We start from the raw sequence: 17,136 nt of genomic DNA on the forward strand, positions 1-17,136 counted from the left end.
TCTTTTTTTCAGTTACAGCCTTTAGTGATTTTGCATTTTCATGGTATAAGCTTTCCTTCCTTCCTCCCTTTTATTTATTTAGGTTTTTTTTTTTTTTTTTTTTTTGCAGAGGGAGGGGCAGTTTTTCTCTTAATTTCTCCGCTGTATATTAGACAACTCTATTAATTATTATAGACTGTTGTTGCAGCTTTCCTGACCTTCACATCAGGTCCTATCTCTCTTTTCTAAATGCATTGTTTTAATGATTCTCCCTCCCCACCCCAGCTCTTCCCCCAAAAAAAAATTTCAAGGAAAGCTTTGATGTGGCTTTAGCTGCCTCCAACGTCTGGCCGCATCTCAGATGTGTCACCTATGCCGGGAGGGAATAAGGAAATCACGTTTTGAATGGTAATGATAACATACTAATCACTTCCTTTCTTTGAAGATGGAAGCGAGATGTTCTGTCAGCATCCCTGGCTGCTAGAGCTTGGAGGCACTGGTCTAGGTGTATTAGCTTAAGTGTGCATGTCAATACAGCTTGCATCTCCAAGATCCATGGGGGCTCATTAGAGCAAGGTAGATCGTTTCGCTCGACAGCCACTCAGATAATATGTGTGGCACCTCCTTTTTTATTATTAGAAAGCATTTCTTCAATTTTAAATGACATCTGTCAACAACACAAAGTTGTAGGAGTTGTGGTTGCATTTTTTCTTTCTTTTTGACCAAAACTGATTTGAAGGGGAAAGGTACTAATTTATACAAATACATGTATGCATGTACACACACACAAATATACAGATACGCATATTTATGTATTTCTAAGTATGCTGACATACATGCATCTATACAGACACACATTTTCATGTCATGTGCATGCACATATTCTTACCCATTCACAGCCATGATTAGCTTATAAATCTGTTTGTCAACCTGATTTGATCTAGTGTACAATCATTATGGTTAAAAAAACCCAGGCTCAATGTAGAAAAGAGAGTTTAGAAGCTGAGAATTTCAGAAAAATTCTCTAATTTCCCCATCAAATATAATGTAAAAGAGTATATATAATTATTATAATATTAGTTCACAGTCAAAAGCACTGTGTGTCAAAAGTTCACCTTCAGTCTAGTGCCATATATTTGGGAATAAAGTCACCATTTTGTACATCTGTGTGCATGGAGAAACATGTGTCTCTTGTTTCTTGGTGGTTGCCCCGAGTTGTCTTAAAACCAGAACTGCTATTTAGTATTCTGTTTTAGTAGCATATGTTGTTCTATATGGAATCTTGCTGCACATCCAAAATTGAGGGGCATTCTCTTAAAAATAAAGTTCCTATTTAAAAATTACTATCTGCAGGAATCAATGGAACAAATAAGTTTTTTAAATGATTATATTTTGTAAAAAATAAATACAAAATAGGGATCATAGATCTATGCAAGTATCTCATACATCTGCCTCTGCTGAAACAGGAAAGATCCAGTTGGCTCTGTTCTTCGTGCATTTCTCAGTGTTTTGGAGTGAGATTCATTGTGGCCACATGTGAGTTTGCCTTTTAAAACAAAACAGTGGATGGTCCATACACAATTGATTGATTGGAAATCTGTCCATTGAAGTGGTTCCTATAATGGAAGATTTGCTAAAAATTATCTGTAATGGGTTGTGACTCGCCCCCTAGACATGTTAGGGCATACAAAAGCATTATTTTTTTAAGGCAAAAAAAGAACATTGTAGACGGCTGTCTGATTTTTTTCTCTTTTTCTTTTTCAGAGGGCACATCTGCTCGATAACACAGAGAGGCTGGAAAGGTCATCTCGGAGACTAGAGGCTGGATACCAAATAGCAGTGGAAACCGGTAAGAATTCTGAGAGTGAGCAAATTGTCTTGCTTATGCACAGCAGTCTTCACAACACATGACATTTCAGGGATACTTCAAAGGAGTAGCAGAGACAGCAGCCCAAGATGTGGTTTACATATTGGGGAGACAATTGGGAGCTTATTTGCGCTTATCTTTTTTCAAGTTAAAAGGCATGACATCTACTGAAAACAGTTCCTGAGGTTTAAAAGTATACATCTGAAAAGAGATGGAATACTTTGTCTAAATTCTACATTTGTCTTAATATGCAGTTACATGTTGTCAGTTTACCCACCCGCAATGATTGCTAGCACACAGTGCAGTCTGCAGTTGTTTGCTCCTTTATGTTTATTCACATATGTAAAAATTAACATTTTAATCAGTCTAAATGATGTGAACGAGGGGCAAAGAGGTAACACTACCTAGTTTACCTTGCTTATTTGTCCTAGTATTGGAAATGATCCTGTATTTTTTGTTTTTTTTTAAATCCTGAACAGAACCTATAATCAGATACAGGGGAAAAAAAAGTCATAGTATGAAGCAAGGCTAATGTTCATGGTAATCTTATTAGCACTAGTTAATGCTGTCCAAACTTTTGGTTTGAATTAACACTAGTTATTAATTTCAGAAAACACAGCCCTAATTTGACTTCTAAGTTTCGTCTTCTTAAAATAGACAAGCTTTTTCGTTGTATATGTTTCATGCAATGACTCTTTATTTTTACACAGTAAATAAATGTCCATTAACCCCTTTGTAGTCATTAGTTTCTTATTATTTAATTATCTTTTTTGTTTTGTTTTGCAAAGTATAGATTGTATATAGTCTATTTTACATATTTTGGATAGTTCTTGCCCAGTATGTAAACCGAAAAATATATAGTTAACAACATTTCTATTGATTTTTTTAAATTTAGCATCACAAAAATGTTTATTTTTGGAAGAGCGGGTATAATGAGAAGGATTCCAAATAATTTCTTCTGTGAATGGCCAGTGTTTTTTCTTGCCCTGGGCTCATGGGTATACTATATTGACTGGCTTATGTGATAAATTCTAAGGAACTGAATAGGAAGAACACAAATGGCATTGGTATTACAGTAATGATGAGAAAACTGAAGAAAACCATAAACGCTCCAGATTTTTTGATAGTATGGGCAACCCTTCTTTCTGAGGTTATTGATCGATTGGCTTTCTGCCCTGATTGGAATAAAAGCCAGCTTCCATTTGTTCTTTTTATCGTTGGGCTCGCCTTTAGAAGTGACTGACCCTGTGAATAATGGAAAGAGCCCTGAACATGAGGTCAAAGGACCAGGCTCAGGTTCTAGCTCTTGTTTGTGTGACCTTGAGCAAATCACATAACTGAGTCTCAGTTTCTTCTTCAATAAAATGGAAATAACACTGCCTGTCTCAGAATATTCCTAAGAAATGATGGCATATATTAAAATGTTTTATACACCATAAAACACTATACAAATATAAATATTATTATTAATGTATAGTCATTTGATGATATACAGGCATTTATCTTTCTCTATCTCATAGAAAAATTTTTTTATTGTGATTAAAATTTGTATCTATTTAAGGACTTTTAAAAAAAGTGTTACTTTGACATCCTTGGGGAATGTAACAGTATACCTATTGAACATGACCATCATCCAGGAACCTTCTTTGACAAAACATACCATTGGTGAGCATCTTTCCACGTGGGACTGGGTTGGGTTGGGGATGTTCTTGCTGTGACACCAATCACAGGGCTTAATTTGGCTGATTGGGCTGCCTTTTCTCTTACACTACACCATTCATGTAGCTCCCTCCCAAAGCTGAAGGAAGTCATCAAAGAAGATCACAGATACTGGAGGATCATACATTGATCAAGGTTATAAGATTGAATGGGATCTGGTAGTTATTCCTTTTGGTGTATGTTAAAATATAACATCCACATCAAACTATGAATACAGTCAACATGGAAAATGTCAATTTAAGAGTGTCCCAAAAACCAGCCTAAGTTTTAGTAGAATACAATGATTAACTATAAAATTTTATAAAATTAGGTACTTATTTTTCATATAAGGCTTGGGAACTTCTTACAGACTATAAAACCAAGTCTGGGAGGAGGAGTAAGGGTGGGCGTTGTGGAGGTAAAGACAAATGTGGCACACGCAGTCTCTGCCTAGACAGGAGTATTCACAATAATTCATTTCCATGGATGAGTTTGAAAGTGGATTGAGAAATGAGAAGGGAGGCATAAAGCATTTTTCCTGCCCTTGATTCTTATTGAAGTAATGTGGAAACGAAAGTAATCGTGATGGGCACCGTGTTGCTTCTACATTTCCTGCTTCTCTGCTAACCCTCAGCCTAGTCATGTCTAGTCAATCAACAGCTCTGTGTTTTGATTATGATGTAAGTTTATGATATTAATCTTTTGTTATAGTAGCACTAGAGGAATAGCATCTTTCAAAAGGAAAAACTTTTAGTACTCATTGGTTTCTTCTTCTGAAAGACTATGGAATGCAAGGCGGAGAAGATGTAGAGGAGTTAGTGTGACTTTTGAAATAGCACAAAAAAGAGAAATGGTTCCCAACTATTGGTCTGAGAACTAGTTCTAAACCACAACAAGAGTTTACACCAGTATACAGCAAAATGAGATAAAAAAAAAAAAAAAGAAAGTAATGACTTTCTCATAAAGCAAATTTTATTAATTTAAAGGACTACATTTTTTTCTAAGATTATGTTTTTCCTATTTTGGGGTGATAAAAGAAAGGATAGTTTTATGATATGATAGAAATAGTAGGTAGAAGTTATATATTTATTTATTTTTATACCTGGAAAAAGAACAAAATTGACAACACTATTTTGGGCCCCATGAAATGTTTTTTGAAATTTTACTTGTCCACAAAGTCTAGGAACTATTGTCTGATGTTCTCAACTGGAGAAAGAGAGAACAACCCCATCATCTGGCCCTGTCGTTAATCAGCTGTGTGATTTTGAGAAATCACTTAACCTCTCTGTACGTGTTCTTTTATTTGCAAAATGGAAACCTCACACCAGATTCTATGTATCCCATAAGGTGGTTATAAAGTAAAATGAAGTCATATGTAATCAAGTGCTTAGAAAGTAAAGAGGGCTCTGTAAAAGTCATCATTTTTGTACGTTACCATCAGCAAAAGTGGTTATCTTTCAAAATTATTGGCAAAAGCTTTCAATAAAAATCTGTAAACTTCTATTCATTAGAAGTTTGACAAATTTGGTAATTGATCATAATTGATGACTGGTATTGGCAAATATCATAAGAAGTTATGATATTGGCAAATCTCATTAGAAGCTGTATTGTCAAATTGGCAGTTATTGTCTCTTTAAGAAGAGCTACTCAGCAGAGGGCTGCATGTCCAGAATGCACGTGGTCTGAAAAACAGTACATGATTATTTCTAAGTGCCGTTTACACCTTAATATATGTTGAGTTTAATACCAATCAAGTTTCTTTCACGGATCTTTTCTTATTTGAGAAAACTGATGAAGTTACAAGTTAATTGAAAAAGGTCCGTTTAGAAAAGATGGGACAGGTGGAAGAATATATGACATTAAACTAAAGAGCTGATGCTAGGACATTTCAATCTAAGACTGACATCGAGAGGGACAATTATCAGACTCAGTGAGTAACACAACTTCCTTGAGAGTGACCATCAAGGACCAAATTCTATGCTGATGGTATGAGCCATTGGCTAGATCCAGTTTGGCATTTTTTAAAATAAGTTCTTGTCCTAGAATCTGTGAATAAAAAGCTACTCTTCCTTTTGTCAGTTATTGCTGATAGGTATGACTCTTAGCTGTGGAGATAGCTATTTTGTTTGAGGTCGAGGAGTTAATATTTCAAACGCTGGGTCATCTGCCCTTTATTCTGAAATTATTTTTTTTTCTTCTGAAGTAAATATCCCAGAATGATAATAGGCACAAAACTAATGGAAGCTGTTAACTAATGATTAATAAAAGAAATAGGCTGAAAGAGAAATTATTCAAGGGCAGAAATGCAAGGCTCACTCTGTCTTTTCAGTATGTAAACAGGTAGTGTAAAACACTCATGACTGTCCTACCCTATACTCTAAATGGGCCCAGTGCGCCTGCATACATCTCTGGAACCATGAGAATGTTTATCTACAGTCAGTAGCCTCACGTCTTTGAATAGTAATCTGCACCATTTACTAGCCTTGCTCCTGCCATCCCTGAGTACCCAAGCCTTATGAGTCAGCACCCCTTCTCCCAGTAGTCACTCAGACCACCTAGTTCTAAGGTTCCATTTGGTCATTGATCTCTTTACAACAGAGTGCTATACTTCTGCCAGCGTTCCTGTCATGAAGAAGAGGTGCTCCATCCTTCACCGAGGTCCCTGCAGGTCCCCCCCTGGGACTCGTGATTGGACATATGTAGAAATAGTACAGTGTTTATTGAACACTTACTATGGGCCCCACACTGTTCTCAATACTCTACATTCATTATCTCTTTAATCCTTACCACAACCCTATGCGGTAATTACTTTTTTCTCATTTTACAGATGAGAAAACAAGGTACAGAGAGATTAGGTAATTTATCCAGAGTTATAATCAAGCTAGGAAATAGTACAGCCAGACCATCTGATTCCATGCTCTCAACCAAAAGACCACACTGAAATATGAATGGGTCCCGTGTACCTACATTTTCCAAAGTGATCTGTTGCAGTCAAAATATGTCATATTCTCACATCTGTTAATTTCCTTTTCTTATAATTTATTCAGAAACTAATCATTGAATACAGTGTACCGTGTGCTGAGGATACAGTAGTAAACAAGACAGCCAAGGTCCCTGTTCTCAGGCAGCGTATGTATGAGGGCAGAGGAGGGCGGCAGGATGAGACAGACATTTTTTTTAATTAATAAATAAATGGACAAGATCATTTCAGATAATGATAAAATGAAGCAGAGTATTAAAGAGTAACTGATGAAGGCTACCTTAGGTTGGCTAGTCAGGAAAGGCCTCCCAGAGAAGTGGCTTGTGAGCTGAGTGTTGAACAGTACAAAAATGCTGTCAGTAAGCACATCTGGGGCAGATGATTCCAAGACAGAAGAGCAAGCACAAGGGCTCTGAAGTGAGAAGGTGTTTGGAGTGTTCAAGAAACAGAAAGGTCACTATGGCTGGAGTGAAGTGAGCAAGGGGACGCAGCAAACGATTAGGTCAGAGCCAAATAGGGCACAGATTGTGTAGGGCCCCCGGACGTGGGAACGAGTGTGAATTTAACTCTAAGTAGGGTGCGCAATGCCATTGGAGGGATTTCAGCAGGCAAGTGGCCTTATCTGAATTGTCTAGGACAGGGATTGTAGGGGTGGAGTAGCAAAGGAGTGGAAACAGGGAGACATGTTAGGAAATGTGTTATAGTGATCCAAGATCTGGTCCTTTTATCAGTTGAAATTAATAGAGAGATTTGATGGTGAAGATACAGGAGAAATTATAAGCCATTTTAAAAGGCATTCAGGAGTAAGGAGCTTGAAATTTATCATTAATTTCTTTAATAATTGGCTTGAGATCCTAAAGATTTTTCCTTAAGGACATCCCAAAACAAATGGGGACTTGTTAGTCCTTGTACCTGTCCATCAGGCTGGTGGTAATGGATGCTTGTGATTATAAATCAGAGCTTAAAATCAAGTTTATGATAATATTTTATATGAAGAATGATGATGACAATACCTATTTCCTAGAGTTCATGAGAGGCATAAATGAAATAACGTTTGTAGAGAGATTTTGTAAATTGCCTTACAAAACTATGGTATGTTTTTCTCTAGAATCTTCGCTTCAGGTAGGTTCTGAGTATAAACATACGTTGTCATTTTGGTTAATTTTGTATCATTCTAAAGAGGAAGTGGGTTAATTCCTTGCTACCCAAAGTGGGGCGCAGGACCAGCAACATCGTCATCCCCTGGGAGCTTGTTAGAAGTGCGTGATCTTGGGCCCCACCTCAGATCTGCTGAATCAGAATCTGCATTTTAACAAGAGCAGCTGTGACACCTGTGCACATTCAAGTTGAGTTAGATGTCCACTTTCCAGTGTTAGCATTTTGTCTGTGTTTATTTGAACTGGATAAAGGCCGTTTCATTGAATCTCACATACATGTGTATATATGTGTATCTATATGTGTGTGCAAAAATTCAGGCAGGTAGCTATCTGTAGTTAACACCTACACTCTCTATGAAATAATAAGTATGGTTATGTCTGTTAATATTGGTGGCACTGGATATGAGGATGGTCTTATTTAGAAGCTGTGATAGTTATTTATCTTCCTTTAGTTAGGAAAATGTGAGTAGGCATTACTTAGCAACTAAAAAGCTAGTAACCTATCCAGTATCCCAAAAGGGACTCATTATACCACTTTGTTTTTGTAAAAATACATTTTTCCTTATATTTAACACTACTTATATTCTTTTTTAAAAATGGCATATTTATCACAGTTTCCTATATATCTTGTTTTATTAGGGAAATGCAAAGATAGACTTTCCAGGCAAGAATAATACCAATGTTATGTATTTATAAGTTCCTTTCATAAAAGAAATATTTCCTACCCAAAACTTGTTTGTTGTAGAATTGATACAGGATTCTTCCTTTTCTGTTTGAGGGTTTTTTTGGGAAGTCCTATTTCTTTTTCTCTGAAGGTTCTCTCTCTCTCTCTCTTTTTTTTTTTAATTAATTTTTTTTTTGGTGAAGGGATTCTCACCATCTAGTTAATTAACACATCCATCAACTCACATATTTATCTTTTTTGGTGAAAGCATTTAAATTCTACTCTCTTGACAAATTTCAGTTATATAATATAGTGTTATCAACTGTGGTCGCCATGTTTACGTTAGATCCTCAGACCTTATTCATCTTATAGCTGAAAAGTCTGTACCCTTTTACCAAAGTCTGTACCCTTTTACAAATATTTTTTAAAAGCAAAAAATATGGATTTTACTTTAATTTCAATATTTTGGTACTGTGTTATAGTTACCTAGTTTTAAACTGCAGACATTCTCCATTTTAGGAATCTGTTTCCACAGTCCTATCTTACATGATGTGTTCAGATTATTTTTGCTTTTTATAATTACCTCATCAAAATTTGAGTTCATTTGACCTAATAGTTAGCAGAGAAATATATGGAGTACTTTTTTTTCTTCTGGAAAACAAATAATTCTTAGAATTATAGCATTTTCCTGAGAATAAGATAATTTATATACACCACTGTTTCTTGTTCTCTTTAGCCTCTTTAAGAGTTTATACAAGAAAAGCCATCAATAGTGCTATCAGCTTACGTTTTTAAAAATCAAAAAAAATATGCTTCATGTTTAGAACTTTTTAAAGAATCTGAACAAATGCATTTAAAATGTGAGGTGCCTTCCTTTATATCTTTAATTGTCTCAAAGTCTTGGCTGGAAGGCTGATGGAGTTTTCCTGAGCCTTTCATGGGGTTATATGTGGATTGTGGAGTATAAGAACATGATACTGCAACTTTATCACATTCTATCTTTTGATTCTTGATACTGTCTTTCAACTTACCTTATTATTATTATTTTAATAAACTCACTATAGAACTCATTTAGAAATTTTAATGAGTTTTGAAAGTATCTGTTAGACAAAGTTTTTATCAAACTCAAAGCCAGTCATTTTCTTTATCATTTTAGGAGTTTCTTCCATGTCTACTGATATTTTCTCATTCTTCTACCTCGTCCTCATCATTATTGTTAATCCTCTTTCTTCTCTTCTTCTTCTTCCTTTTCCCTTTCATTCTCCTCTTCAAGAAATATTTTGAGTGTTCACTATGCTAGGTACGATGTAATAATTTGATTCAAAAATACACATCCTTGGGGCCAGCCTGGTGGCATAGCGGTTAAGTTTTCGCTCTCTGCTTCAGTGGCCCCGGGGTTCACAGGTTCGGATCCCGGGCGCGCACCTATGCACCGCTTGTCAAGCCATGCTGTGGCATCGTCCCATATAAAGTAGAGGAAGATGGGCATGGCTGTTAGCCCAAGGCCAATCTTCCTCAGCAAAAAGAGGAGGATTGGCAACGGATGTTAGCTCAGGGCTAATCTTCCTCACACACACAAAAAATACACATCCTTGAGTGTATTAATTTATCATCTACAGAAAAGATTAATGGGTAAAATAATGCACAGTAATAGAAATTTAATGCATAAAACTATTTTCAAAGTTGTAGGCTAGCTTGGAACTGAGCTAACATCTTCTGTAGGACATATAAGAAGGTTTTTTTCCCCTCTATTTAGATAAGTCATTTATAAGCCTCCTGGGAAAATAGTCCCCAAAAGTATACTGTATGTTCCTTGCTCTTAGAGCTGTTATCAGTTAGTAGAAGAATAAATTTCTGACTCTGTAATATTAGTGAGAGTGGTATAAGATTATATGAAAGAAGGTAAATGTTGTATTTCACTTATTCAGTAAGCTTCCATTGAGCGCTACTGAGTGTCAGATGCTTCAGGGATGCAGAGGTAGAAAGATAAGATATCCCAGTCCTAGGTTATCTGAGTGGAGAATATTATGTCTGTAAACACTGGTTCAGATTTTTAATTTAACTAATTTTTTTTAGTCACATAGGAATTCAGAAAGGCACTGCTGTGTCCATATTATTGCAGCAATAACAAATTAACATTTTATGTTGTTTTATGATATAGAAACAGAAAATGGGATTATACCGTTGGGTTGATATTAACCACCTATTTTATCCAAGCATATATATTTTAGAGAACTTTTTTTTTCTGTAGAAATATTAAGCTTTTTGACAGAGAAGGTTATCTCTAGAAAAAGTTTCTCCTTTCATTATACTGGGTGGTGGAGTGTGTGGTTATGCTTTCAGAGTCTTAAAGATGTCTCTGCTTGAATACACATTTTTTTAAATTCTGAGAAGAGTTACTTGGCCGTGCCCTATAAGTTTTTAAAAATCTATCCAGTGGTAAAATAATCATTTTTAATGTGTAGTTATCACTTACCTTATAATTATAACCCTATTAAAGTCTTACATTTCAAAAAGCTATGGTTCTGCTCTGAAAAGAACAGAGGAGGCTGTCATTTGGGTGAAGCTCTTAAAAGAATATTTTCAAGTTGTGCTTAAATTTACTTTGTGAGGTTCTCTGAGATATTGGTGAGCTTCATAGTGGTAAGAAAAGGATATCATTTAAACCCTATTTGGAGAACCTTCTCCTTAGGTGGTCCAAGTGAATTCACAGGGTTCATTTTTAATCCATTAAAAAGTATTATACTCATTTTTAAAGGTGTCTTACCCCACAATGCCTATCACTTTTCTAGTTGGTTTGTAAGATACACGTGAAGCCATTCTTATTCTGTTGCGTCTCTGTGAGTTGAGAAAAAGAATGACAACCAAAGCAGATCACTAAAATGCCAATTTACTTTCAAATATTACAGTGAAGGACGGTTAAGCTTATGACCTTGTTGCACTGTGCTTATATAACTTTGCTTGGGATTTTCTTTTAATCAGGTTTATTTTCCCTTTGAGTCTGACTTCTAGTGCCCAGAAGTTTTCTTTTCAGTGGTGTTTATGTATTTAACAGAATTTTCTGAGGTGGGTGCTACAGAATTTTCACAGCATGGGTTTGCATTGGACTAAGACTTTGTGTATGACTTATATCAAGTGGAAAACTTGACGGGCATGAGCTTTAAAAATGGCTTTTTTGTGTGTGCTCTACATTTGAAGTTTTCGTCTGTATTTCCTGTTGGGCTACAGTGTTTTCCAACGTTGCCATGAGAGAACAAAGTCAACATTTAAAAATAATTTTTTTATTGAAGATATGTTTTTCCAAGTAAAGTCATTATCAAAGAGACTGTCATGGTGGGTCATCATTCATGTATAGCACTGTGTTGCCCTTTTGCATCTTGAGATATCAACTCTAAGTCGTAGTTAAATAAATATCTATTTATTTAGAGAGAGGAAGAAACCACCCTAAAGCCAGACAAGAAAAAAAGCTTTTTGAAGAGTTTCCCTTTTGGAGGAAAAATAAGCATTTTGTTGGGTAATCCTACCTTTATCCTCCATGTTGGTAATCTCATCACAATCAGTTGCCTAAGGTCCTGATCCACATTCAGAAGTTGATATTTATGTCCACACAAAATGCACTTTTAAAATGGAGCTAATTTTCTTTATTTCGATTTTCAATGCTATTTGCAACACATGACGCTTGAATAGACCACAGTGGAACCTTAACATTTATTCAGAAAACAATTATTGGGCCCTAAGAAATTAGAACTGGAGCTCCTTAAACCTAGACTGGACTAAGTTGATCTCTGAAATAACAAGAAAAATACTGCCTTAAATTAATATTATTAGCAAAATTTGCATTTGGGAGTAGGGGAGGGGAGATAGTCAACCCACCTGAAAGGGAAAATAGATTTTATGCGACTTAGGAAGCAACAGACCCTGGCACTGTCCTAGGCACTTAGAACATAACGTTCCTTTAAGAGGCCGATATATCTTGTCAAAATATCTGTTGGGGAAATACATAGCTATAAATCCCTATAATAAACATAATTAGTGTTTTTGAAGCTGGGTGGAGGAAGTAATTAAGTCTATTTCATGTGTCATGGAAAGACTCAGAAGTGATGGGCTTTATGGAGTAAATACAGGGGCAGCAAGGGGAAGTGAGTAAACCATGAGCACAGTCAGGCTCTGGGGCAGACATGGCTTATGAGAGTTTATTGAGTGTGTCCTAGGGCATATCTAATGTTCATCTTAGATATTAAGTATACTTGACAGTGATAACATTTAGTTTTAAAATATACCTCTCAAACTTTTTAGTATTTCAGAGTAACCTCCCCAATTAACCTATCCACTTTAATAGTCAGATGGGCAATTATTTTATCTAATACATTGTGGAGGTTTTTAATGCTTTAAATCGTAAACTTTGATAATTTTTAAGTATTATGTGCTAAAAATAGTAATGCTAATATTAAGAATAACCTTGTATAATCTGCTTTAAAATTTTCAGACTACTGTTACATCTGTTACCTCATTGTATCAATTAGTAAATAAACTTCTCCAAAGTGGAGATTACTTGTTCAGATTGGGTAGACTGATCCCCTAAATACTTCTCCAAATGCCATCTGTTTTCACTGACCAGAATGGATATTAAGGTTTTTTTGGTTTCATGAAGGAATCAGTACTTTTTGTTTCCCTCTTCGTCATGAACCTATCTGTGAATTATCTATAATGTTCAGTGCTCTCTGCAGACCTGTTATTTAAACAAACAAAACTGTCATAAGAAGGCTGGACAAATTTAAAGGATGCACCAATTTTTCTCACTGGTGTTAGCATAGGACTTTTACAGTGTCATCCAAATTTTTCATGTAGGTGAGTTAAAGAGATTGACTGGAGTGACTTTGTTAATGTAAAAAGGAGACCTTTTTTTAAACACTATGACTCTAAAAAGTAAGCAGGAAGATGGACCGAATATCTTATTGCCTCACTGATATTGCCTGCCAGCTGTGAATTTTCTCACTACAATGAATCCCCTCATTTCTATTGCTGTGTGCAAGGTACAGTGTTTCATTTTTCTTCCTACCTGGGCTTCCTGTAGAATGCACACCCCATATAGTTCTTTAAATTCATACTGTTGTGAGAACAAGTCAGTCTTTCTGTTCTCTCCTTTGTTAACTGTAAACCTCGTGGAGCAACAGTTCTTTCGTGCCCTCCGTGAGTTGCTAGACTCTGCTCAAATTAAACACTGTAAGATTATCAGCAGGTTACAAAGGTGGACTGTATCTTTCTCTTCGACATTTTTGTATAACGTTGTCTTGATCTGAAAAATGCTAACAAATTCAAGCGAACTAATCGTCTCTCACATCCACCCCTTGTAAATTGGGACTTCAAGTCTACTACGTAAAAAGTAGGGAGAACACATGTACACTTTTTGCTCTCCTTTGAGGATAAAAAAATGTATGCATATAAAATGCATAGGAATTATTTTTTAATCCAAGCACCGAGTCAGATCAACTGTTTTTCACCTGCAGTGAAGCAAAATGGAATGTTTGTGGAGCTTTGTAACTAGACAGACCCGGGTTCAAATCTTGGTTCTGCCACTTAATAACTGGGAGACCTTGGGCAGGTTCCTCAGCCTTACGAGTCTTCATTTCCTGATCTATAAAAATCCTTGCAGGTCTTCTATATGGAGGTTGTTGTGAGAGTTAAATTAAACTATATAAAACACTCAACACGTGTTAAGTCCATCATAGGTGCTCAGTAAAAGTTATTTTCCATTTATGCTACTTTGTATAGTAACACTAGCTGCTATAACAAATAAACCCCAAATACCCCAGTGGCTTGATGCGGTAAGGTTTATTTCTCACTCTTAGAACAGTCCAATGTAAGTGTTCCTTGTGAGTAGATGGCCTTCCGTGGGGTGATTCAGAAATCCAGATTTCTCCCACTTTGTGGCTCTGCCCTGCCCTGCACTGAGGCTTTGGAATCCTCTGTATTCAGCTAGTGGCTAGGCAAGGAGAGAATGGAGAAGGCACATCCACTTTTAAAGCTCCATGGGCAGCAAGTGATACACATTAATTCTACATACATCCCCCACTGGCAATAACTAGTTAGATGGTGCCACCTAGATGCGAGGGAGCTAGGAAACATCGTTCCAACTGGCCAACCACTTTCTTTTTCTCTTTTTTTTTTTTAATTTTTATTTATTTATTTATTTTCCTCCCAAAGCCCCAGTAGATAGTTGTATGTCATAGCTGCACATCCTTCTAGTTGCTGTATGTGGGACACGGCTTCAGCATGGCTGGAGAAGCGGTGCGTCCGTGCGCACCCGGGATCCGAACCCGGGCCGCCAGCAGTGGAGCGCACGCACTTAACCGCTAAGCCACGGGGCCAGCCCTGGCCAACCACTTTCTAATCACAACTTTGTCGTAAATAAGAGAAAGAATAAATATAGATGGGCAGTTTATTCTCCTCTGCCATACTATTTATTTCTTGCCCACTTCACTGCCTGTCATGATCAATCAATTAAAACCCTGGCTGGTAACAGTATAATGGGGAGAGGTGGAGGAGTAGATGGCTTATGGGTTGGGTCAGAAGTTGTAATCTAGAATTTGTGAGAAATGAAACTTCTCTCATCTATATTTTTTTTTTTTTTTTTTTTTAAAGATTTTATTTATTCAGTTTTTTCCCCCCAAAGCCCCAGTAGATAGTTGTATGTCATAGGTTCACATCCTTCTAGTTGCTGTACGTGGGACTCGGCCTCGCGTTGCACGGAGAAGTGGTGCCTCGGGGCGCTCCCGGGATCCGGATCCGAACCCGGGCCGCCAGCATCAGAGCGCGCGCACTTAACCGCTAAGCCACGGAGCCGGCCCATCTCATCTATATTCTTTTAATAGACACATTAAAGAGTCAATATCATTTACTTTCTTTTCTACCAGGCATTTATCTCTATTCGCTTCTCAAATTTATATTTCTTGGATCTGTAACAAAAGATCATTCCTGCTGCATGTGTTTTTATGTAAGTGTTGCAAGTGGATACAAGTCAGCAAATTTATTTATACCATTTCTAAAGTATGTGCTTAGCCGGCCTTGCTAGTCTAGTGGTTAAGATTTGGTGCTCTCACCACTATGGCCTGGGTTCGTTTTCCAGTCAGGGAACCACACCAGCTGTCTATCAGTTGTCATACCGTGTTAGCTGCCTGTTGCTGTGATGCTGAAAGTTGTGTCACTGGTATTTCAAATACCAGCAGGGCCTCCCGTGGTGGACAAGTTTTAGCAGAGCTTCCAAATTAAGACAGCCTGGGAAGAAGGACCTGTCCACCCACTTCTGGAAAAAAATGGGCCAAAGAAGATAGAGCAGGGTTCTGCTCTGCTGTACACAGGGTTGCTAGGAGTTGAAATTGACTTGAGGGCACCACCAACAACAAGAAGTTGCTTAAAAAACATTGCAAACTGTCACAACCAAGAGGAACCTAAGGAGACATGGTGCCTAAATGAAATGTGGTGTCCTGGATAGGATCCTAAAACATTAACAAAATGTCTAAGGACAATAGACAAAAACTAAGGCAATATGAATAAAGTGTGGACTTTTTAGTTAATAATTATCGATATTGGTTCATTAACTGTGACATATGTACCATAGTAATGTAAGATGTTAGTAATAGGGGAAACTGGGTATCTGTAAATCTAAAACTGCTCTAAAATAAGTTTATTTTTTAAAAAGTACATTGCAATCACAGTAGTCTTCATGTTTATTGAATACCTATAGTGTGGTATTATCATTGTTGCAGACCTGGCCTCTCCTTTCTGACTTTTATATTACCTCTGTAGATAATTTGGCCTTTCCAGTAACTAACAGGACCTGTATTTATTGAAAGCATCTTGCCTGGGCTTTGGCACTGGTAAATACTCTAGGAATGTTTGCTCCCTCTTTTTTCCTTTCCTCTCCCTCCCTCAGTGCATCTAGTAATTCTGAAAAGAACAATATGAACTTTTATTTGGCTATCGAAAGGATCAGGCTAAAAATCCCTCAAATTTTACAACAACAGGAAATAATAGATATATATGGGGACGTGGTCCCAACGTTCGTGTGGTCCATCCCGTGTGCCTTCTTTAAGATGTGTGAAGAATGAGTAGAGCATTTTACTTATTAGAAGAATGATAGTCAATATTTTTTTCTTTATCAGTCTAGAAAGACATAGCAGACTGTATGATGATGAGAGAAATGGTTTTGTAAGAATATTGAAATAATTTTTTCCTATTCTGAATTTCCTAAAATGTTGCTATTTAATTTTACAATTAAAAAAGAATTTTCTCTATATTTAAAAGTGCCTAAAATCTATTCTTGAAAAATTATTTCACATCATAGTTTTTCAAATACATACACTTAGAGAGAGAGAGAGATTCCATATGTCAATACCATGAAGAGGCAAAACACCTGTAAAAACATATTTTTCAATTATTTTTGTTTCTCCTTATTTAACTGCCCAAATTGTGTAGTACTAGGATTTATATCTAAAGGTCAATGTCTCTGAAAGTGCTATACTATAACAGACTTTTAAAACCCTATATATTTTTTTACTTCCTTGGCCTATTTCTTTGGATTATTCTGGCATCATAACGGCAATTTCCTGATTTCTCAAAACACAGTTGTACCCATTTCAGCAATATTTGTATGTGAAAAGAAGTGGAAGTTCGAATCCAGATTTGTTGACCCTTGAGATCTTGTATTGACCTTAGTAGGTATTAACTTTTTAGATCAATAAGAGCTGTTATTGACCTCAAAGAAAAGTCAATATCTGCTTGTTAATTTGCA

At 36.5% G+C, this 17,136-nt stretch overlaps 1 protein-coding gene across 8 annotated transcripts in view; it reads left to right on the plus strand.

The window, feature by feature from the left end:
* The window catches only part of VTI1A (vesicle transport through interaction with t-SNAREs 1A), a 351,973-nt gene that overhangs the window by 84,791 nt on the left and 250,046 nt on the right, over positions 1–17,136 (plus strand). For all 8 annotated transcript variants that reach the window (XM_087432589.1, XM_014785741.2, XM_087432590.1 and 5 more), the window contains one exon: positions 1,744–1,828. In XM_087432589.1, coding sequence (XP_087288715.1) covers positions 1,744–1,828 — 85 coding nt within the window. The remainder of the gene's footprint in view (positions 1–1,743; positions 1,829–17,136) is intronic.

Source organism: Ceratotherium simum, chromosome 6, assembly GCF_057802395.1.
Source record: "Ceratotherium simum simum isolate JZ-2026a chromosome 6, ASM5780239v1, whole genome shotgun sequence".
Taxonomy (NCBI): domain Eukaryota; kingdom Metazoa; phylum Chordata; class Mammalia; order Perissodactyla; family Rhinocerotidae; genus Ceratotherium; species Ceratotherium simum.